General features: G+C 30.0%; 2 protein-coding genes across 6 annotated transcripts; one reads left to right on the forward strand and one right to left on the reverse strand.

The window, feature by feature from the left end:
* The first annotated feature begins 5,992 nt into the window (after positions 1–5,992).
* LOC114186805 (protein YELLOW LEAF 1, choloroplastic-like) lies at positions 5,993–9,607 on the forward strand. Of its 2 annotated transcripts, none has more exons than XM_028074828.1 (5): positions 5,993–6,194; positions 7,319–7,373; positions 7,950–8,119; positions 8,583–8,652; positions 9,104–9,607. In XM_028074828.1, the coding sequence occupies exons 2-5, from the start codon at positions 7,328–7,330 to the stop codon at positions 9,298–9,300; spliced, it is 483 nt and encodes a 160-aa protein (XP_027930629.1). In that variant the 5' UTR covers positions 5,993–6,194; positions 7,319–7,327; the 3' UTR covers positions 9,301–9,607. The 2 variants fall into 2 exon arrangements, with proteins under 2 accessions (XP_027930629.1, XP_027930630.1); XM_028074829.1 differs by having other exon boundaries at positions 7,953–8,119.
* An 841-nt stretch (positions 9,608–10,448) lies between these two features.
* Positions 10,449–17,095, reverse strand: LOC114187878. Of its 4 annotated transcripts, none has more exons than XM_028076270.1 (11): positions 16,905–17,095; positions 15,974–16,066; positions 15,343–15,461; positions 13,954–14,702; positions 12,757–13,823; positions 12,416–12,628; positions 11,826–11,905; positions 11,600–11,692; positions 11,450–11,523; positions 11,237–11,369; positions 10,449–10,846 (listed from the first exon to the last, which is right to left on the reverse strand). In XM_028076270.1, the coding sequence occupies exons 1-11, from the start codon at positions 16,987–16,989 to the stop codon at positions 10,763–10,765; spliced, it is 2,790 nt and encodes a 929-aa protein (XP_027932071.1). In that variant the 5' UTR covers positions 16,990–17,095; the 3' UTR covers positions 10,449–10,762. The 4 variants fall into 4 exon arrangements, with proteins under 4 accessions (XP_027932071.1, XP_027932075.1, XP_027932073.1 ...); XM_028076274.1 differs by having other exon boundaries at positions 15,721–16,066; positions 16,905–17,087; XM_028076272.1 differs by having other exon boundaries at positions 15,712–16,066; positions 16,905–17,087.
* Positions 17,096–23,617: the final 6,522 nt, after the last annotated feature.

Consider the following 23,617-nt stretch of genomic DNA (forward strand, 5'->3'; position numbering starts at 1 on the left):
TGGGTGTCATCATGACAATGGAGGAGACTTTCACAAGTTGGATACTATAGAATGGATACTAAGTGCCACTTTATTTTTTTGTTTCCAGCAATCTTTGGAAAATTTTGATTCCTGTTTCGTTAACCATTGGATCGATCGAGGTTTTTACATATGGTTCTTGACAAGTAGTTCTTCACTTTGATCATTGGGATCTACAATTGGATGTCTATGGTTACAGAAAACAATCACGCATAGTTGTTAAAATTTTGATTCTTGCTTCATTAACCGTTGGATCGGACTGAGGTTTTGACGGATAGTTCTTAACAAGTAGTTCTTCACTTTGATCGTTGGGATCAACAATTTCATAACTCTAATTTCATCATTCAATAATAGCTGGAATTAAAATTTCCATTTTATTGTTCATGCAACTTAAAAGTAAGGTCTAAAAATCTAGAATTTAAACCAATTTTGAAATAACCTTTATCTTAATTAATTTCAAATGCAGAGCAAGTGTTTTCCCTAAAGCTCCATACTTTAGTGAATCTAAATCAACATATGCAACAATATATACTTCATATATATATATATATATATATATAATTATCGTAAATAGAAACCACATCCATGAAATGCAATGGTAAACTAATATAATTATAATAGTTACTATCATAATTCAAAAAAATCATGTATGAAAATAAATTGTTCTTTCATCATACAAAATTTCCAATTAGTCTATCATCATAAGATTATAATAAAGCACCAACCTTTCATAACCTCAGTGCCTAACCACACCATTCAATTACCATCGGTTATCTCACACAATCATTCAACTTCACAATGTTTGTTATCTCAATAGTAACTCAAAACATATCATTACACATTCAATCATATCATCACAATATGATACAACTGCTGGTGATCTCAACATTAGGAATCGATTTGTAACTGTCACACGTAGCTTATCAATACCCACTCACCACTAGAACCACCAACGTTTGTGCTTCTTAAAGACTTACGAACATGATCTATTTTCCATCACTCTGAGAGCTTCCCCAAAAAATACATAAGAGTCACTTCCCATCACTCTATTCGAGAGCTTCCCTCAAAAATACATAAATGTTACTTCCCATCACTCTCTTTGAGAGCTTCCCTGGGAAACTATACAGAATTACCCTTCCCACTACTCACATTGAGTTTTACGAGCGAAGACCACTCCCCACTAGAGACTAATAGAGTGTCCTCCCCCTTTCGATGGATCACCATCACACAAGCACATATATTTCACCATTGTACAAAAATGACACCAATTCCACAATTTTTTTTTCGTACAAAATAATACATCACACAATTTTATTCAAGTGGCTCTACTTACATCATCCTTAAATGAGGGAAAAATAAAGTTCGAATAATTCATCAAAGATACCATTGATCTCTTTATAAGTGAATGAACCTTCTTCATTCGATGTGTTTATTATAATCTTCCACTCCTCTGAGTCTACGTGATTTACAGAATCTAAATTAATATTAATGATGTTATTATTGTCTTCATTAACCATAATGTCAGACATTATATTTTCCTCTCTTTTTCAATGAATGATCTCTTTCACCCGATTTTTTCAATTATAATCCAAATCAACTCTCTTGTTCCATTTATAAGAAGTATACGACGATTTCTTAACAAAAATAAAACTAACAAAATTTTAAAAGATCTTAAAAATAAAATAATGGTTTAAATATTTTATATTAAAAGATTTAAATAATTAATAAAAATAGAAAAATATTTTTTAAAATATTTAGATAAATGAAAAATGATTAAGATAAGAAAAAATATTAAGATGATAACTCTAAATAGTTCTTTTAAAATAAATGAATATTTAATTTTTAGCGTTTTTTTAGGTGAATTTTCTTAAAGAGAATCTTAACTATTAAAATTTACTCATAGATATATTCTTTACCAAAATATTTCAAAAACGTCAAATTCACCTCAATTTAAATTATATACATTTTTATCTTGTTTTTAAATTTCAAACACTGCATTCTATACCTTTTGTAACTTTCTTTCTTTTTATTACACATTACATGTAGACAAGTTTAATTTAATTTACAATGTTTGTTTATAATGCGTTGTCCTACTATTCTTTCATTGATCGAACATTTGTATTTGATCAATTTTTACACTAATTAGTGTCTCATTTGAATGGAGAAGATGGATAAAATATTACTGTTTTTTGTTTTTTTTATAAAATTAATAAATTTTTAAATTCACAAATAGAAAAGGTATTAAAATCCTAAAAAATATGAAAGTGCTTTTAAAAAATAAAATATATTAGTTTTACAAAATATGATTAGTTAAAAAAGATTAATATTTAAATAGTATTATTATATATTTAAAAAATTTTAAAAACCTAAAGTTTTAAATAAAAATAAAACTTATTTTTCAGTTTTAAATTTGTTAACTTCAAATTTTCTTTTAAACTAAAAGTAGTTTGATAAATTTACTTAAAAAATTACTTTATTCAAAACTATTTTGTCTGATGAAAAATATCTTGTTAAACGTGTTTCTGATTTGGTTTTCAGATTCTTATAAACAGGTAATAAAATATATTGTAGTTTTGATTTTATTTTAAACTACTTGTATAAAAAAAGTTACCGGTTATTTTCTAATATATATACAATTTTGAACATAAAAATAATTACTATATATCTATAATTCTCTATATTGGTAGAAAATCACTAAAACCATCTGTTATAAAATGAGACTTTAATTAATAATGTTCTAGTAATTGTATGTTTTGTATTATTAATTAGTTTGTGCATTTTATTTTATTATTTAAAATTAAATTTTATTATTTAAAAGTTGTTGTTTAAAAAATAGTGCGTTAATGACTATTTTTCAAATTTAAAATTAAGAATGTTTATTTTTCTTGTTTAGTTAATGTTTTGAAGAAAAAATATTATTTACGGTTAAGTACCTTTTAATTTTTAAAATTTGTACATGATTATTTACATTATATTACTTTTTAAATGCGATAAAATTATTATATTCCTTTATTAAATTATTTAACATGAGAAATAATGAAATGTTGTGATATAAATCTTATGTTGTTCTTTAATTATATATATTATAGATATAGATATAGATATATATATTATTATATTTAATAAGTAATATTTAATCATTTTTCATCATAAAAATTATTTAAAATTATTCTGCTTTTAGAAAATATTAAAATTATTTAAGAAACACTGCTGAAAACACATCAGTTATTGACCTATCCATTTGTCTCAAAAATTGGTCATCCAGTATAATTTTGTACCCATGACTAACATGACTTGCATTTATCAAATTTCAATCCATTTACATTCTTGTAAAAATATAATTTATATAAGGATGTAGATCTCACTTTTGTGTGAAAGATGTGATCAGATTCTGTTCAAACATTATTGAAGTAGTTGATGAAAAACTAAAATTCTAATTTACATTAGATGTAATTATTCCAACCACGTTCAATATAAAATATATGGAGAAATGAAATTTATTGTTAATTGTTATAAATGATTATTTAACGAAAAAATTATAACTATTGTAATTTTTTTTTTGTATATCTTTTATTATTTTTATTTTTTAAAATCTAAAATGTGACATCTCATTTAATAGAATAATTTTAATAAATAAAACATCACATAAAAGTAAGTATATGAGAATCAACCTTTTACAGATATCCAAAATATACTATCATGGACATATAACAATGTCATAAATATATCTTAAAACATAAAACAGATTCGCACAAGATTGCTCAACAGAGCAAGGAATTACAAAGAAAATGATCTTTCAAAAGAGGTTCAACAATGAGAAAGATCCAACATGCCTAACTAAACAACAAAATCTTCATCATCATGATGATCACCAAGGTTCTCCACATCTGCCCATACCATCAATGGTGATCATTGTAAAAAGGAAAACACCACAAGAAAACATAGCACAAACAGGAAAAGGGTAAGCTAGAGAAAAAAAAATTTAACATATACTTAACCAAGCAAATTATTAAACACAAGCAACATGTGACAGCAAACCATGACAGATCCTTTAACTCAATTATCAGGAGACGTGTAATGAAATCGGATTCATTGGTTGCTTGCACTTGTGGTGGCCTTTACTGCTCTGCAGAGTCATTGCCAATGAGTTTCACCCTACCACACACAAGGTTAGTCCATAATCATCTAAGGTCAGTATCTTTGTCAAAGATTATGACTTCCTGCTACTCTCACTACATGAACCAGTCTACTCTAAGTAAGTCTGATTGAATAAATTAGAGTGTTAGGATACAGTCTTACTCGAATCCTTAAGTTATCACACACACTACTTCATCATAAAAAAGGATTTCTCCATGAAATCCCCACACACAATCCACATGTTATCTCAAAACATTATCATCTCATGCCAAACATATGAAATACAATCCTAAATGCCACATCATATATCATACCCTTAAGAAATCAAACAACAAATCAGAGAAGAGAGCAAGTAATGAAACACGTCCCTACACTAGTCTCGTTCAAGCCATAAGCATGCGCTTAAAATGTTCTTTCGCTTAAGCTAGGCATTCTCGCTTGGACGAGAGCTCGATCATTGAACACTGTAAGAGTTTTCGCTTAAGTGAGACCTTCTTGCCTGAGCGAAATTGCTCTTCACTAAGAAATGAAGCTCCTCGCTTGAGCGACAACTTGAACAGAGACAAAGGTGAGTTTCTGCTACTCTTGCTTAGGTAAGAATTGCTCACTTGGGCGAAAATAGCAGGTTTCAGGATTCTCACCTGATCACGCATGCAAACCTAAAAACACAAGCAAGACAACACCCAACTCATTTTTATACAACACAAACATCAAACAGGCATTGTAAACATGATTCAGAATCCAAAAACATGCAATACTCTTAAAAAGCTTTGAACCCTAACTTCCCTTACCTTGACAAGTGCTAACCTAACAAAACAAGTCCCAATAGGAGAGGACCATAGCATGACTACAACTTAAGGATTGGTAACCAAAAACAAAGAGAGAAAATAGTGAGGTTTATGACAACAAATCTGAATCAGACCAGAAACTTCGGGAATTCAAAATTAAAAGGGAAAGAAATGGAGATTTCGTGTTCGACTTAGACAGAAAAAAAGAGTGAGCGAGTTGTTTTGGGTGAATGAGAGAAGTTGAGCAAAAGTTTAGTGAAAAAAAGGAGATCTTCAAGAGAAAAAGAACAAATGAGGTGGTCTTGGACATTTTTAATCATCCTAGAAAAAATTTAAAAACACAAATGGATGTCACATAATAAATATTTAATTAACAATATTTTATTATAATTTTAAATTTTCATATCTACTTTTGTTATAGAAAACAACTATTCTATAGGAATTAAGATTGTTGTTTTTTTAATTTTGTAAAGAACTATTGAACAATTTTTCCAATTTAACCAATTTTTTTAAAATTTAATCATTTTTTAAATTTATTATTTTTTATTATAAAAAATTAAATATAAAATAAATAAAAAATATTATTATTTTTAATTATAATAATAAATTTATTATTTTTTATTATTATAAATAGGGTAAACGCATGCATGACTTTCTATAATTATTACTAATAGAAATTACTAATAAAAATTCATGTGCATATGTGTTCACAGTAGAAAAAAAAAGTATTATAATTGTAAAAATAAATATAAACAATTTTATTATAAATATTTTTATCTTTTATAATTTTTTTATTATACAATTACTTTAATTAAAAAATTAAATAAACTTTAAAAAATATGATTAAATAAATTAAATAAATTTAAAATATGATTAAATAAAAAAATGTTCAATTTTAAAAGATATTTTACATGTACAGTCAATAAAATAATTAATTAATGTGAAAAATAGTTAATAAAAAGACAGATTGAAAAATTAAATTCTTTTATATAATGCTATAGATAAAAAATTTGACCGCCTCAACCATTTTTGTTCTAATAATACTAAATAAATAAAGATGTGGATGAAGTTTGAGGTTCCTTGTGAATTGGTAGCAATTTGGTTCCTCTATTCCCTCTATCTTCCTCTTCCTCTGTTACATTAGGGTTTCCTCTTCTCAGACGGAGCTCCCAATTGAAACACAAATTTTGCAATCCCTTCATACTTTCTTTGTACGATTCGTTAATTTGAAAGAAATCGGCGCCCCGCGTGGTACGTTATTATTTCTTGTTCCTTTATATGACATTACCGTAAAGGTTCAATTTTGATGGTCATTTTGGCCCCCCTCTATTACTCTATGGTTGGTTTGTTGTGCCGTTTTTGAGTTTCAGTAGAAGCTGTTGGTTATGAAAAATTACATGATTTTGTGTTTGTGTTATTTTCTTTACTTATGTTGGAGGGTGTTCTGTATGCAGAAAAATCAAATTTTAGAGGTTCTGGAAATAGGTTTAAGGGGTTTGGTATAGGATAAGAGTTTCAAATATTTTGAAGTCATTAGAGTTTGAATTGTGTTATAGGATTTTAATTTGGATGCTCTAACAATTTAAAATTTGTATTGCCATCTACCGATGTGTGCTTCGACTTTTAATGAGTTTGATAAATGTCAAGTTGATTATATTTTGAGAGGTCAGACTTGTTTAATTATTTTGCAATGATTCATATTCTTGGGCAGCGGTGTAAAATGTTTTTATGTTGAGAAAGCATTTGCACCCGATTCGTAGGATGTATGGTGAAGTGAATAAGAACTTGAGACTGGTGTAAAGCAATTTTTATTCCAATTATAGACAATGAATGCATTCTACTTAAAAAAGTTCTGATTTCCTCTTGCTAGTGGTCTTTTCTATGTGTGTTTGCCCTCCTATGAAAGTTCTCACATTAAACAAAATGGGTAGGAAGTGGTAGAGAATGTTTTTTAAATCAATGAAGCTGAAGTTTGAAGAGTAGAAGATGATGATGACATTGATTTCTTATTTGCATTGGATAATTGAATCTGCTGGCAATCTAATCATCACTTAACTATAAAAGTTGTGTAAATGGAGTTCATCTTCAACCATTTGCCCATGATAACTGTAAGCTGACTGTGGAATGTGGAGAGCCTTCTGTCATACAGTCACTCTAAACATTTTTTCATTAAAAAAGAAAACTATAATAATCTATGCTGATTTTCAGTCTTGGGTTCTTTTTTTGGTTGTGTTTTGATCTTTTATTATCATCTTGGAAGTTTGTCAGAGAATTTCTCCGCCTTTTGATATTGTTTAATGATATTATCTTCTATTTTCTTCAGTTATACATATAACTTTTTGTTTTTCTGAAGTCAAATTTTGTTTTCATGTCAGCTGTTATCAATGCTCGCTACTAGTGCTGTTACTGCTTTGTCCCTATTACCACCAGGTAATGACAATTTATGACTTTTGTTGTATTTCAATTTAAACTTTTGTTTAGGATAAAGTATGGAAGAAATTACAGTTTCTCATCACTTTTATTTTGCATCTGTTTCACAATTCCTGCACATAGAAGTCCTTGAAGCAATACTCATCGATGAATATGTTCCATTCCATTTTACACGCATGAGCCCTTTTATACTTTATAGGAATGTGAGATCATGCCAACAAAAGTTTTTAGGCTGTGGTAGTGTGACCAGAGGTCCAGATTGAGCAATCTTGACTGTGAATTTTTCTCCCTGCAAACAAAATCAGTGCATGTTTCACTGCATTATTGGTAGCTTTATGATCCAAGCATCAACATGTCCATGTTTGAAATCTGATATTTTCAACATATCCACTTTCATGTAAAAATTTCATCTTATTTCTTCATTACACAATGGATTGGATTCAGTGTGAGGTGAAGGTTTAGTTTAGGCTGTCCCATTGTCAGCATTTGTGTAAAATGAACTGCTTTCATATACATTTGCTCTCTCTATTTGTATGGTTACAGTTATTAATGTAACAGTGATTGTATTTTTGCTAGCGGTAAGAAGAGGTGGCCACCACAATGAGCAGAATGTTGTTACCTCATTGAGTTTACCAAGACGATCATGGACAACTAATAATTCAATATCTCCTAGTTGTGCACATTTTCCATTTGGTGCAAGAGCTCGCTCTCCTCAAACAGCAACTATAATATGTTCTGCAGCTTTGGTAATGTTCTTTACTTTCTAAAGTTCATCTTTGATTCTTTTAACACCTTCCAGTAGGCCAAGTCCCCTAACTTTGATATTTTTCACATAGATCTTGGTTTTGTTCAGTACTAGTAGGCATATAAAGTCTAACCACTTGGGGAAAACTTCATTTGAGGCAAATTGTCTTTAATGGCCACTTTAAGGCATTAAAAATCATACATCAATGTGCAACCAAGGTTTACATGCTTTGTTTGATGTGTTATCTGTCTTCTGTCTGTAAATATCTAAGCTTAACCATTTCTGTACTTTTAGTCCCTTACCCTGAAGACATTTTTCTTGCTATTTTTTCCCTGTTTTTATCCTAAGAATGTTTAAAAGAATTTACATGTGCTGAAATGTTTTTTTTGTACATACACATAATTATAATATAAAAACTATATTTGATAGATCATGCATTTACTAGCATCCTCTGATATGTGCAGAATGCAAGATGTGGTGCAGAGCAAACCCAAACTGTTACTCGAGAAGCCCCTACAATTACTCATATTCCTGGTAATTGCTGATGACCATCATTACTGATTTTTTGAGTCCTTTTAGTCAGGGCATATCCCTTCCTGTTTTTCAATTTATTTGTCTATTTTTAACTAATAATTAAGGACCTGTTTAGAGGAAATTTCTTCATAAGCACTTCCGGGAGAGAGAATAAAGTTTAGCTTCTTCAAAGCTAAAATTATCTTATATATGAATTATAAGTCAGATTTTGGAAAAGCTTATCTGAAATGACTTCTACAAATTAACTCATTATAAACTAATTTTAGGTTATGGAGAAACTAATCCGACTTGTCCGTTTTACTTTTCTCTCTAGAAGTGCTTATGGTGAAGTTTCTCCAAACAAGCCTTTATTGTCCCTTCCAAAAGAAGTACCATGCAGCCTAACATGGAAAATTGAGCAAAAGTCCTTCAAAATAAAGTTAACTCCATCATGATTTGATTCAATTTTCAGGAAAGGAGAAGTCACCACAGCTTGACGATGGAGGAACTGGATTTCCGCCTCGTGATGATGATGATGGTGGTGGTGGAGGCGGCGGAGGTGGAGGCAACTGGTCTGGTGGATTCTTCTTTTTTGGGTTTCTTGCTTTTCTTGGTTTCTTAAAGGATAAGGAAACTGAAGACACATACGGGGATGACCGAAGAAGGTGAAGAAGAATAGGTCACACTACAAATGCATGCTTTACTTGAAGTATTCTTTAATTTCCTCAGTCATATATGCATACCATAGATTGCATTGGTCAATTGAGGTTCTGCGCTTGCGTGAGATGATGTAATGCGTAGAATTTTGTAATTCCACTTGAAACTTTAGTATGAGGAAATGTATTAATAAGTATCTGATTAGCCTTGGCATAACTGTAGTAGCTAGTTTTTGACCTAAATGGAGTTTTTCATCCCTTATCTTACACAACAATGGAATCATGGAACACGATAATATAAGTTATTGGACCCTTGTCTATGTCTTGGTAAGCATTTCATTGTATTAAATTTATAATAATAATGGTAATTCATTCTAAATTGTCACTTTACAAACCTGAAAATAGAGTTAATGGACACCAGTGAAAGATTCACGCAAGTAACTGTATATCCACGCATATTCATTGCTCTTGCATTTTGTATGGTTTTCCTGATGAACAAAAGATAGTGGATCTTACCATCTCTAATTAGTAACTTTTAATCGTCATTGATGAAATTAGAATATGAAAAGTCTAATAACTTAATTAATCATAAAATCTCACATGTTAACGAAAAAAAAAATACAAATATAAAAATAAAAGTTTAATAAAATTTTCGACTAGAAATAACCAAATTTATTAAAAAAATAAAATTTAAGACTAAAAAATATATTAACTTTAAAGTGTTACTTTTTTATCGCTCTTAAATTAACAGTAAAAATTGAGTTGCTCGTTAAAATTTTACATTGATACAGAAAAAGTGAAAAATAAAAAGAAAGAAAGAGCATGTTACTGAAGTAAGTGTCTCCACATTATTTTTATTGAGACAAAGCGAATGTTGCAAAAGTTGATCACTGATTTTCACCAAATTTTACAAATTTTAACCGATTTATATTATTTTCCATTCCATGGCTCATTTGTACTACTATATATTGCAAACCAGTTCCATGAAATTTCGAACTTATATTTCAACAAGCTTTTTCATAGAGAAAAAACACCTGAAATAAAAAATTACCTTAATTTTTTCTTAAATTAAAATTAAAAGTAAATAAATATTTTCCTAAGTTTTATTTTTCTACCTTACAAATAAATTAAAAATTCGTATAGGAAATCCTCATGAAGAAATTTGTGGAAACAGCTCTACTACGTCTTATATATCCCCTCCTTTCCTTTGAATTATACACACAAAAAATGGTCCAGAATAACGGTATTTACCATGGTTAAATTCTGCACCACCACCACCACCTTTTCAAACAAAAAAGTGCGCTGCTATTTAGAAATGCGCTGTCGCAGTAAATAAAAAAGTCAGGAATAAATCAAATATCTTGGTTTTCTAGCATGCCCCCCAGACACTAATTAAAGCCTAGTAATACAATACGAGGAAAAGAGAAACAAAAAGTTCTAAGCATTCAAATCCTTTGTTAGCCAATGATCACTGCTCATCTTGTTGGCCTAGTCCATGTTGTCTCCGAGGTGATGGTGTTACCATAATAAACCTGCTTTGTACTATCGTCCCAATAAGCCTGAATACCAAGTAAAAATGAGTAAAAGATCAAAATGACTCAGTTTCATGGTTTATTAAGAAAATTAATCACGTTCGGTATACAGAAGTTATGGTTATGACTTATGACTATTTGCTTCAGAAAATCACAACCAAAACATAAAACCAAACACGACTCTATAGAGAAACATGTTTGCTAGTAGTTGAAAACACTCAAGAAAAGTTAACCACAAGTTAGCTCAGTTGAAGAAATATAAATTCTATAATAAAAAGAAGTGCTTTTAACCCATCCTCCTCAAATCAAATTTCTCCCTCTGGAAGTGACAACAGATATTGCAGCAGCATTTCACAAACTAATATACTAAATGCGATTGTTTTGAAGAGCGCGTTAGAAAGGATAATGAGAACACACCTGCCAATTACTTGGGAGACCCTTGGCGAGTTCAGTCGGATCAGGTTGTTGTTGGTTCTGCTTAATAGCATCTTGCGGTTTTCTAACAGATTCTTTTGCTGCTTGTGCTCTCTTACGTTTGACCTTCTCTCGCCTGAAAACAAGAAATCTAATTATTGTGTGCAAGATGGACAAGGGGTGGATGTGAAATTAAAGGTTTCTGGAGTTCCATACCAATCACCACCAAGAGGCTGAAAATTAGCATTATCTTTGGCCTCTCCACTTGCAATTTGCTTGGCATGCCACTCCTAAAATCAAAGGAAATTGAGAGACAAAGATCTGGAAGACTGAAACGTTTAATGAAGGTAAGTTCCACATGCAAACCTCTATTTCCCTTTGGCGCTTTCTTTCTAAGGCCTCGTACACACTGTCAGGTTCTTCCTCTTCTTCAAGCATCTCCTCTTTAGCTGCCTTCCACTGATAATGATAAACAACAGAAAGAGTGCAGAAAGGTCAAATATTAGAAACTAAGATCAATTTCACGTCGAAGAGGACATAATACAGCGAACAAAAGAAGAAAATATACATATTTTATTTTAAAAAATCCTACCTTGTCTACCAAACTTGAAACCTTCTTATTAGACTTTAACGAGGATCCAACTGCAACTGCTCGCTTCCTAGTCCGAGCAACTGAGAACAAGGAAAGGTAAGAATCAAGAATGGTAGGATTGCTATTTATCATGTAGCTTCACGGGCGCAAACATCATTCAAATTTACAAGGATGAACGAATAAAAACAATTAGGAAGAAACTGTATGCAGATGCTTGAAAAATAAATAAACCTAATTATCAATGGATATCAAGAATACCAAAAATGCATTGTCTAAGAGTGGACAATTTGAAAACATGATTTAACCTCACAATCCACAAATGGAAAAGCGTGCATACAAATAAAACACTCATATTACTGTCAGCCAACACAAGGAGGGAGGAAGAAGGTTAAAACAACACTACCAAATACTTGGAACTGAATATAGTCAACTATTAAAAACATGATATAATACCTAATAAACCTAGTATGTGTTCTAGAACCCTTAGATTGCCAACAAAACCAGCCAGCCTCTCTCAACTTTAAAAACTGAATTTGAAACAGGATCAACCAAGCAGTAACACCAGACTGACTCTTCCTTGACATGTTTACCTTTAGATTGGGCTTTAGAAACTACTGATGAGGCATTATTTTCTGCAGCAGTTTCAGAAGAAGCTGGAGGTAATGAGACACCTTCATCAACTGAAACAGTTGCAGGTGCCTGGATACTAGATGAGGTGGACGGAACATCACTAGATACCCAGTTGGCCCCACCAACACCAGAACCGTTAATATTGATAGCAGGTATGGGCTTTGAACCAGCTCCTGAAAAATTAAAGGAAACCACATTGATTTGAAGAAATGTTGGAATTACTCATAGTCGGACAGGAATATTTACAGTAATAGAAAAATAGAAATTGCTTGACTGTCATAGAGTACCAATACAAACCTACCATCTTGAACATCATAATAAGCAACAGTGTCAGTTGGATTGATCATAACTTGAGGATTTTCACTATACATGTTAGGAACCGCACTATTATAGTAAATCTGTGCAGGGGGCATAGCAATTTGTCCATATATATTACTGCTTGGGACTTCAGCAGCTGTCTGACCATAATATTCAACAGCAACACCAGGATAAGATAGAGTATATTGGGCATAGGAAAGGGGCTGCCCTGTCTCCGCATAAGATGGTAGAACACTATAAGAAGGTGGTAGCGGGTCGCCAGGTGGAGGAGGCACCTGATCATTATCTGGCGGAGGTGGTGGAGGCACATGCTCATTATCAGGGGGTGGAGGAGGAATCCATTCATCATCTGGTGGGGGAGGAACAACAAACTCACCCTCTTCAAGCAACACAGAATGGTAGTCAATAGGAGGATTCAACTGAACCACTTGATTTATTTGCACAGAATCATTTGCAACAGGCACATCCATGACAGTAGTATTGTCTGAGGTATTGATATCTTCGACTTCCATATCAACATCCATATCAACATCTTCACCGGATACATACCCATGTTTATGAATTGGTTCCTGAGGATTTATAACTGCTTCAACTTTTGAATTAATCTCTACACATGTTTCCATATGACTACCAGGAGAACTAGACGATGGAACATGCTGACTATTGGTAAAAACTTTATCGTCGATATCTTTTACAACTACAGCTGAACCATCAACCTGAGATCCATTACAAGCTTCAGAAGTAAGAAGGCTCCCTTTGTTCTTACTTTGATCTACCTCAGACTCATGTTCCATACCATTCAGTTGGTCCCCCAATTCTTCAGAGACAGGAACATGTTTATCCTCAACTTCATCATGTGAAGATTTACCAGTTTCAAGCAAATCATCGTTGATTAAACTTTCAAGCAATTTTATCTTTCTGTCAGAATGCACCCAAAAAGGAAGCAAAGATGATCCATGTGAAGCAAGACACCTAATATCAGAAAGCCTAATCTCGATCTCTAGCATGTACTTTGACAAGAATTCCTGGCCTTGCAGATTTTCCTTTGACCTGTTCAGTATTCTGTTAGTTACTTAAATCTGGAACTGGAAGAAAAAGCTTTTCACATTATGAAACAAATAAATAATCAAACACAATTCTGAAAATAAATAATAAAGAGCCACTAACGTTATATACATACTTTTTCAGTGATTCCAGCCTCTCTAACAAACTCTCACATTGATTCACAAGACGAGAAGGAAAATCAAGGTCCACTTGCTGTTCTTCAACACTAAACTTGGAAACAGATGAATGATGTTCACCTTCGAATATATTCATATGACCGTCATCTCTTGTCAATTCATTACCATTAACATCAGAACCCTGATTTTGACTTCTAAATTCAACACTACCTTCATTCATTTGGGACCCATGACCATACAACTCTTTATGAGAAGTCCTTGTAGCATCCAAAGAAGTGTCGGTAGTGAAAGCAGCAGAAGTGTCCAGCATAACAGTTGAGAGCACACTGGAACTATCACCAACAGCAGCACTCTCTGTTTTATCATTAACAGAAGCATGAGGTATCAAGTCACTAGCCAACTGATCTGCAGGAGCCAAGACCTGGGGCACTTCCCATGAAGTTTCACCGGTTTCAGTGTTCCAGTAGTAATAGCTTTGGCTTTCCTCGTGCATCACGATCTTCCACCCCATACCAACATCAGTGACAACTCTTTCATCAAAACTTTCAGAGCCACATATTTGATCTTTGGAAACCAATCCATTTTCCAAATTTCCAGTAACACCGTGACTTCCATTTCTTTCACAGGATCCGGCATCAACAGAAGCAGAATTTGGCATTGCATTTTGAAGTTCGTTATTTTGAGTAACAAGATCTGCAGAGACACTGATATTCACATCTTTGGAGCCTTCATCGAGTTCACCCTTACCCTGACAAGAATAAAACAGCAAAATATATAACTAGTAAATAAAAACAAAGCTTACCCACTGTAGAATTAAGCACCACCCCCATTCAATATACAATATTTCCTCAAATTAACTATGAAACGTAAAAAATGAGTACACATAAGTCATACTTCTAGATAGAAGCCCTGAATAAATATGAATATCATATTATATTATAAATAAGTTATGGTAAACAGAATTCCATTCAAAAGAAGTACTCAAACTTTTGCAAATCATAAGCCTCAAATTAAAAACTAAAAAAATTCATATCACAGCATCAGAGAAGTGAACCTCAAGCATAGGACACCAGAAAATAAAACAGGACAAGAATTGAAAATTTTACATAATTTGCTAACGAATGATAGACACAAAAATTTGTAATTCATAGCCATCAAGAAAACAGGATATCACTCTCTCAAATAACAAGAGCATACGCTTAATCCATCAAAGAGCAATTCAAATATAACACTAACATTGAACCCAGCCAAGTATTGGTGGCACACCCCTTCTCACCATAAGAGATTCAATCAAGAAGAATATTAAAATCAAGAAATATCAATTTAAGCACTGCAAGGAAAGCCACAAATATGAAGCTCAGACACATATCTAGTAGGTCGTAGAATACCTCTTCATTGAGCACAGGGCTTTGCAAATTCGCATCATTAAGCCTTTTGCTTGATCCGTCATCCCCTTCATCATCACTATATTGCCCAAGTAGCAGCAAGGGATTCTGCGGTTCTTGACCTGAAGACAAGATGCCAGCATGTTAGAAACAACAGAAATGCTGGAGTACTGACCATGCAACAGCAAGTGCCTTAAAAAAACTATTAAAAAGGTGTGCTACAATTGACAAGACAAAAAGCAACTCAAGGATGAAAAATAGATTCACAAGCATTTTAGCTTGTATAATCTAAGTCACCTGTTACAATGGGAAATGTCAGTTAGTCATTAAGTGAATAAAGTCAAAAACATACGAACCGATAAAACTTTTTACCGTCTGAACCTCAGTAATCCCTTGATGCAGCCAAAGGGGGGAAAACGAGATTACGAGTCATTCATATTTCAAAGTGGCAGGGCCGACCTCATCTGAAATGAATATTCCCAAGACCACACAGCAGCCCTACAGTCTGCGAACAGTTTCTTGGGGCAAACAACAAAACATGTCTTGTATATATAGATCCATATTTCCACCAATTTAATGTTGAGCACTCATGTCCTCTAAATATAGTCCTTTTGAGAAAACTGACAGAACCCACCTGAAGATGAGGGTGAATTGGGTAACCCATCACGATGTTGAGAATCAGTATCTCCTCCAGCTTCACCATGTAGAGTGGAGCCACCCAACTCTCCTGGGGAGGTATCAGATTAAGAACATAGCATGAGAAGTAAAGAAACGTATTAAAATCCATTTCAATAATTTGATTCTCAAAAAAAAAAAAAAAACCATGGCATCCTCTTTGACAGGTGTATTACGCTCAACGCTCATAGCATAGCTTTTCAAAATCAGTAATCTACTAAAATGAAATATGTCTTGTGCATAGCTCTACAAGTCATGCGCATTGAGCATTGCACTGGCGCCAATTATTTTTCAGACACATACAAAATAACTAATACATGGATAGAGACTAGTCAACAGATAGTGCCCAAATATGTGAAAACTCTAAACTTTTTATTTCGCTTAAGACAAAAAACATAAGTAACAACAGCAAACGCCTAATTTCAACCAACGACAATGTGAAAAAAAAACACGTGCGAGAAACCCCGGAAAGCATGAACAATACAGTCTGGTAAGATAAGACAAGTATCATTGTAACATGCATATATCAACTCATTCCAGTCTCGGAACACTAGACTAACCACGAACAAGTCATACTACAATCACTTCCAGTAAAACATAAAAGAAATAAAAATGAAGAAAAAATAATACAACAGGGAAAATATCATAGAGACATTGAAATGGATAAACTATCTCGTTCAAAATTCACGTACAAATCATATTACTTTCATTCTCAATTAAACTCTAACAAAACCTTAAAAAACAGTAACAGTACAAATAAAAAAAATCATAATCAGCAAATACATGGACCAAAATCAGGGTTTTCGAATTCGAACTAATAGGAAAAAAATCACAGAATAAAAAATTGAAAATCCAAAAGAGAGGTTATAGGAAGCAAAGGTAGTGACTACCAGAGGGTTCCGCAAAAAGATCGAGTTTGACTCGGCGACCGGAGTTGCTGAGAGCGGCGAGACGACGCTCTTTTCTCTTCCCCATTCGATTTGCTCTACGAATTTCGATTCGACAAACGCCCGGTGGAGGAAACTGAGCTGCAGATTTTAGGGTTTGTTTGTAGTGATCTTTTGCTTTTTAGTCTCAGAAGAACCAAAACCGAACAAAGAAGATGATAACGAATCGGGTCACTTGGTACGGTTTCAAATATACGGGTCGAGCAACTCGGATACGGTTCCTCTGCAGTTACGTGCCAAGGTCGTTAATCCATACAGTGTCTTCATATTTGAGCGCCACGTGGAAAAGTCAAAGGTATAATAAATAATATAAATCATTATAATACACTTATTTTTACTAAAATTATTTTACTCTCAATAAATACATTTCATTTACTTCACTTATTCATTAATTATTGAAAAAATGTATACAATATACATTTTTAATCATATTGATTAATAATATATTGTCACCTGAAAACATATACGATTTTTAGATAAAATTATTAAAACTGCAAATAACCTGAGATAAAAGTAGTAGCATTTTCTTTTTTTCTTTTTATTTTTGTGTGATATTGAGGTCTCCACTTTTTATTTCATTGATATATCTTATTAGGTTTAATTGTACTTTTTTTTACAATATTCTTAATTTTGGTTTTTAGTTTTGTTCCATAATTTTAGTTTCTTAGTTTTCTTTATTGTATAAAATGTGGTTCATGGATTTTATTTATATAATTTTCATTTTTTCATTTTTTAATTATTTATAACTTTATTCTATAAGACTCTGAGATTCATTTTTTTTTCTCTTTCTTCATTATTTTCTTAAGAAACTTTATCTTTTTAGCTTTTCTCTTTCCATATCTCTTTTAAATTTCTTAGTTTAATTAATATCTATTTCAACATCGTATAAATATCATATTTTGGAATGGAATACACCAACTTTTTATATTTATTACTTATAATAGAAGTCACTTTTAAGGAAATTTTTCTTTGATAAACAATTAATAATATGTTAAATTTAGAATGTTTGTTGAAACTCATATTGACTTAATGCACGTGAAACTACTAAAAGGTTGAAAACAATTTTATCAAAAATTTATAATTTTGAATTTATTAGTTTGATAGAAAACTTGTACATGTTAACATGATACATTTTAAAACAATCTAGTTAAATAACAATCATTTTTAGATGTTATTATTTTGTGAGATTTATTTTATTTAAATAAAATAATATTAAAAAATCATAATATTTTATCAAGAGTGTTACATTTCTCCATAAAAGACTGATCCCTTTATGTGAAGGTTTCAACAATTTTTTTTTAATTACAAAGTTTAATACCCTTCTTGTTTCTCTGTTCTAACATCAATAATTACCTTAATTTGCCTAGAAAAATGACGTTTCTGTTCAGAAATTTTGATAATTTATCTGAATGCTTCTATATTTATGTTTATTAGTTTGATATGTTTGTTTTGTGAAAAGTTTTGTGTATCAATTTTAGTTGAAAGAGAAATAAAATGAAATTTTCATTTTGTATCTTTTAGGGTGCTAAAAGTGAGTCATGATTCACTTCACTTTTTATGTTTTAAATATGAGTTAACTCAATCTGATTTTATTTTTATGAGTTGAAAATTTTGAAGTTTGGTTTAATTTACTATAGATTAGTGGATCATTTAAGATTGTTTTTCTTTTTTAATTAACTAAATCTACTTTTATACAGCTGTATAAACAAAGTATTTAATTATTTCATCAAATATTATTATAAAAATACAATTAAAAAATAAAATATCAACATATATAATTTGATACATAAATAATTAAAAATATAAATTATTTAAATATTATTTTTATTAAATCTTTTAATTTGTGAATAAAGTGAATCGTATTTAATTTTATTCACATTTAAAAAATTTTAATATTTTTTAATAAAATATAAAGATAATGATATTTTAACCCATTTTTTTTACTTACTTTTAATCTGTCATTTTAATTATCTTTAAATTATCACACCACATTATTTCAAAAATTAAAATAAATAATTGAAAAATAATTAAAATGATAGATTAAAAATGGATAAAAAAAGTGAGTTAAAATATTATTATCTCATCATCTAATTTGAATGGTAGTGAATTGTTTCACAAGTTATAATTCATTTGAAATAATTAAGTTTCTAACGAAATTAATTTAATTTGATGAATATATAATCTAATCAGTCGAAATGACATACTATAGTATAATACATTTATATTCTTTTATATAATTTAGTTAATTTTTTTTATTTCATAAAAGAATTTAATCTAAACTTGTAAAAGATATTTTAAAACGCGTTGAACATTGTGAAACGGGTTTATTGGGTTCCCTAACTGCAACTAGTTAGTAATGTAATAAACTTACTTTGAGGTGAGATTTTGGGTGGTGTATGAAATAAAATCTTGTTCTGACAAAAATATTTTAACATCTTTGCATTAACATGAATAAATCATAAAATGACAAATTGAATAACATCATTCATGTTCATCCTTTTATAATCATCATTGTATTTTCACTCAAATATTTTTTATTGAGTTACAAGATGGTTGCTAATTTCTTCTTCATCTCACTTAATTCTTCAACTTACATTTTACATTTTGTCTGCAATGAAATGGTTGTTTGTAGATGACAAAAATTATGTCTTCACGGGTATTATTGTATTACGAGTATTTATTATTTGTAAGTAATATGGATATTTTAATATTTGTTAATAAACGAGTTAAACACGCTATCATATTATTTGTATTCGTATGTATTTATTATTCATAAAAATTAAAATTAAAATGTAATTTATATTAAATTAAGTTAAATTTTATTAAAAATAATTTTATATTTATATTTATTATATTATATATAAATAAAATTATAAAATAATTTATATTTATTAGATTAAGTTTAATTAAAATTAAAATTTAATTTATATTTTTATATTTTTTAATTTTATTTCAATTTTATTTTAGAGATTTATAAAATATACTTTTTTATATGGGTACTATGATGCATCAATACTTCAACTTGGGTCCATGTCCGACACATATGTGTCTAATACTTTAATATACTTTATTGATATTTATTAATGAAATATATAATTTATAAAGTCGTAGTACACCACAAAACAAATATTTGAATAATGATCAATTTTAATAACAAAAAACAATTAGTCACTATATAATGACAAATTTATGTATCAATTTAAAAACTAAAAATTATTGACAACTAAAATAGTTTTAAAAAATTATAATCGGTCTCTAAATTGATAATTAAAATAGTCTGTATATGAATTTGTTTCTAAATTGGTCACTAACATTAGTTGCCAAAGTTTTGACTACCAAAATAATTGACTTCTAGATTGGTCTCTAACATTAGTTATCAGGTTCTGGCTATTAAAAAAAATTAGTTTCTAATTAGAAAATTGGTCTCTAAATTGGTTTTTAACATATTTTTTGTTAATAAAATTGATTATTATTTAAGAATTTTCTCGTAATGGTACTTTTATACTGACAATAATTTATATTTTTTATGTTGACAACTTTAGTACATATAGTTTTAATTTTGATTCACATTTAATAATCATATTTTTTTTATGTTTTTAAGAATTATTCTACAATTTTTAATATTCATATATCACATGTCTATCACGTATCACATTCTATTATTTTGAAAATTTACGTATCAATGTATCAGATATGTGTGGTATCCGATACACTTATCGTATTTGTGTATCACAAGTATCTACATATGTACGTGGATTTTAAGAAATCTATAGGTATTTTTTAAACGAGTACTTAACAAATAATGATGCAAGTAACAAGTTAACTTTTTTGTTAACGATCGAATTGCATATAGTCATTATCCGTCTCTAACTCGATTCATTGACATCCCTAAATTTGTTGTGTTGGAAATCACTCATAATTTAAAACTTAATAAAACATCTTACAAATGTGTGTGAGACAAAGTTAATGGACCATTACCTTTAATAATAACAACATGACATAATCATTCAATGTCCTCCAAAACATTTAAAACAACACAAAGGTACAAGTTATTCAGTTATAGACTTTTGCAAATTAATATTTTAATGTTAAAATCAATTTGCATTAAATAATTATGATTTATTTGGATACAAATAACGGGTTTGATATTTGACAAGTGATTGAAATATATGGTAGTTGCTACCTTACTTGGAAGAAAAAAAAAAAAAAAAAACCTTTGTTGTAAAGTGTTAGTTGTAAGACTAGTAGTTGCTTCTCCTGAAGAAGAGATGTTCCCACCTACCATTATTTAAGTCCTCCAATTTTATTAAACTCTCAATTTCAAAATATTTCCTTTTTTTAAGATGTTGCATGTACTTTATCTAATGAATATTTTTGTATTGAAGTGTGTATAGTTGACTAGTAAAGTTTTCATTCACAGTTGTATTCTAAGATGGCTTATTGAAATTGTCTTGATATAATATTAGTAGCTTAATTTTAATATATTAATACATTAATTGTATTAAAGTGTACACGGTCTATTTTACTAAATAACACTTTTAGTGTGATTTTGAAGTAATTGTCACAATATCTAATTATTTAAAAATTAATTATTGATTGGTGAAATTTTACATATACATATCTTTATGGGTTAACGCAAAATACCGATTAATTTACCAAAAATGTTTATAAGATTAAAGTTTTCCAATGACAATAATTTTAAAATAATGTCATGCACACGAAATACAATTTAACCCCTAGCTATTTGTAATTTTTTTAAAAAGCGACCCAAATTAGTAATATAGAAAAAGAAATGATCTCTTTTTGATAAATTAACCCAAGACACTTCTAAATTTTTAAAGCACCTTCCAAACCATTTTACATGTGATTCATTTTAAATTTTCATATTAGATACATTCCACCATTATTAAACGTCAATTTACCAAAATAACCTAATTGATTTTACTTAAAAGGTATTAAAACTCAATCAAATAAAAAATACTAAGATTAAAGTGAATCATAAATATAAATATATAAATCACATTAATAATTAAGCCTTATATTATCATTTAGTTATTTTCATCGAATATAATTATATTCAAAATCATAAGACACTCTCACACCTCAGAACATACGTATGGCCAATTCTTTTAGTTTAAAAAACACTTTAAAATTAAAGTTCAAAAATGGGTGTTTTAATTAATAATGTGAAGTATAATAATTGTATCTAATTAAAGTATATATATATATATATATATATATATATATATATATATATATATATATATATATATACCAAACTAAATAAACAATATCTTTAGAAAAAAAAAGGAAAAGTTCATTTGATACTTTGTTTTAAAAGTTCATTTCTTATGCAATGTGGGATGATAAAATATTCGTATTGTTTTCACAAGAGAATATGAATTACGAGATGAGAATGTAAAAGCATAAATATCTTTTTGGTTCTTATTTTTGTAGTATTTGTTGCGGATGATCCTTATTTTGACAGAATGTTTAAAATGATCCTCATTTGTACCGAATGTTTAAAATGATCATCATTTTCGTGTTTTATTTGGTAATTTTCTGTAACACTGTTTAAATCATTAACGGAGCATTGTACATGTGACACGGTTTATATTAGGGTGTGTTACGTGTACTGTACCTATGTTAATTAACGTTAATTTATCAATTTAGGGAAAATTTTTGCAATTTGGGAAATTTCTTCATAAGAGGGTCTTATCAGGAAGACCCAAGAAAAGAAGAAGGTTGGAAGAGTGGGAGTTGAGAAAGGATAACACACAAATCAACAAAGGAAAAAAATGTAGCATATGTCGTCAGATTGGACATAACAGGAACAATTGCCCAGATAAGCCTGTGAATGAACAGACTGCAACACCTGCTGAAATTACACCAGATACCCAAACTGCTGAGAATGCACCAACTACTGAGAATGCACCAACTGCTAAAACTCAAACAACTCAACCACTAAGGAATGAAGTGGAGAGTCAAGCAGCATCACTACCAACACCAGAAGAACCATATCAGCAGTTTAGGATGAAATTACAGATTAGGAAGATGTCATGATAGCAGCTACAAACGTCTTAGTTATTTTTTAGAATTTCTGATGTATAATTCATTATTGATGTACTTCATTTTGACTTTTCTTCAACTTCGTTCAATTTCACTTTTGCCAAACATTAATGTAGTGCATTTTGATGAGGATTAATTGATGTTATGAATTTAACTTTTTCCAGTTAGATAAATTTAATTTTTTCCAAGCTTAGATCAATATCACTTACTTATTCAATGCTCAGATTAAGATATCATTTTGAACATGTTGGGACTAATATCAACAGAATCAAACTCATTCATTTCTTCATTTAACAATAATACAAAACAGATTGAACTTTAAAAGATTACACACAATAACAGTACAAATAATACAATAACAACACAAGGGAACCCTATTACTAATTGTAACCTCTTCTCATCAACCTTCAATAACTTCTCCAAATCATTAATATGCCTCATTTGTGTCATGATGATGACATCCTTTTCATCAACACCACCATTTGAAAAAGTTGCAGCCCACATGATTGGAACCACCACTCTGTAAATCAATAAACCAAAAATTAAAACCAAATTATTATTAAAATAAAAATAAAAACAAATTGTAC

Source organism: Vigna unguiculata, chromosome 6 (assembly GCF_004118075.2).
Source record: "Vigna unguiculata cultivar IT97K-499-35 chromosome 6, ASM411807v1, whole genome shotgun sequence".
Lineage (NCBI taxonomy): Eukaryota > Viridiplantae > Streptophyta > Magnoliopsida > Fabales > Fabaceae > Vigna > Vigna unguiculata.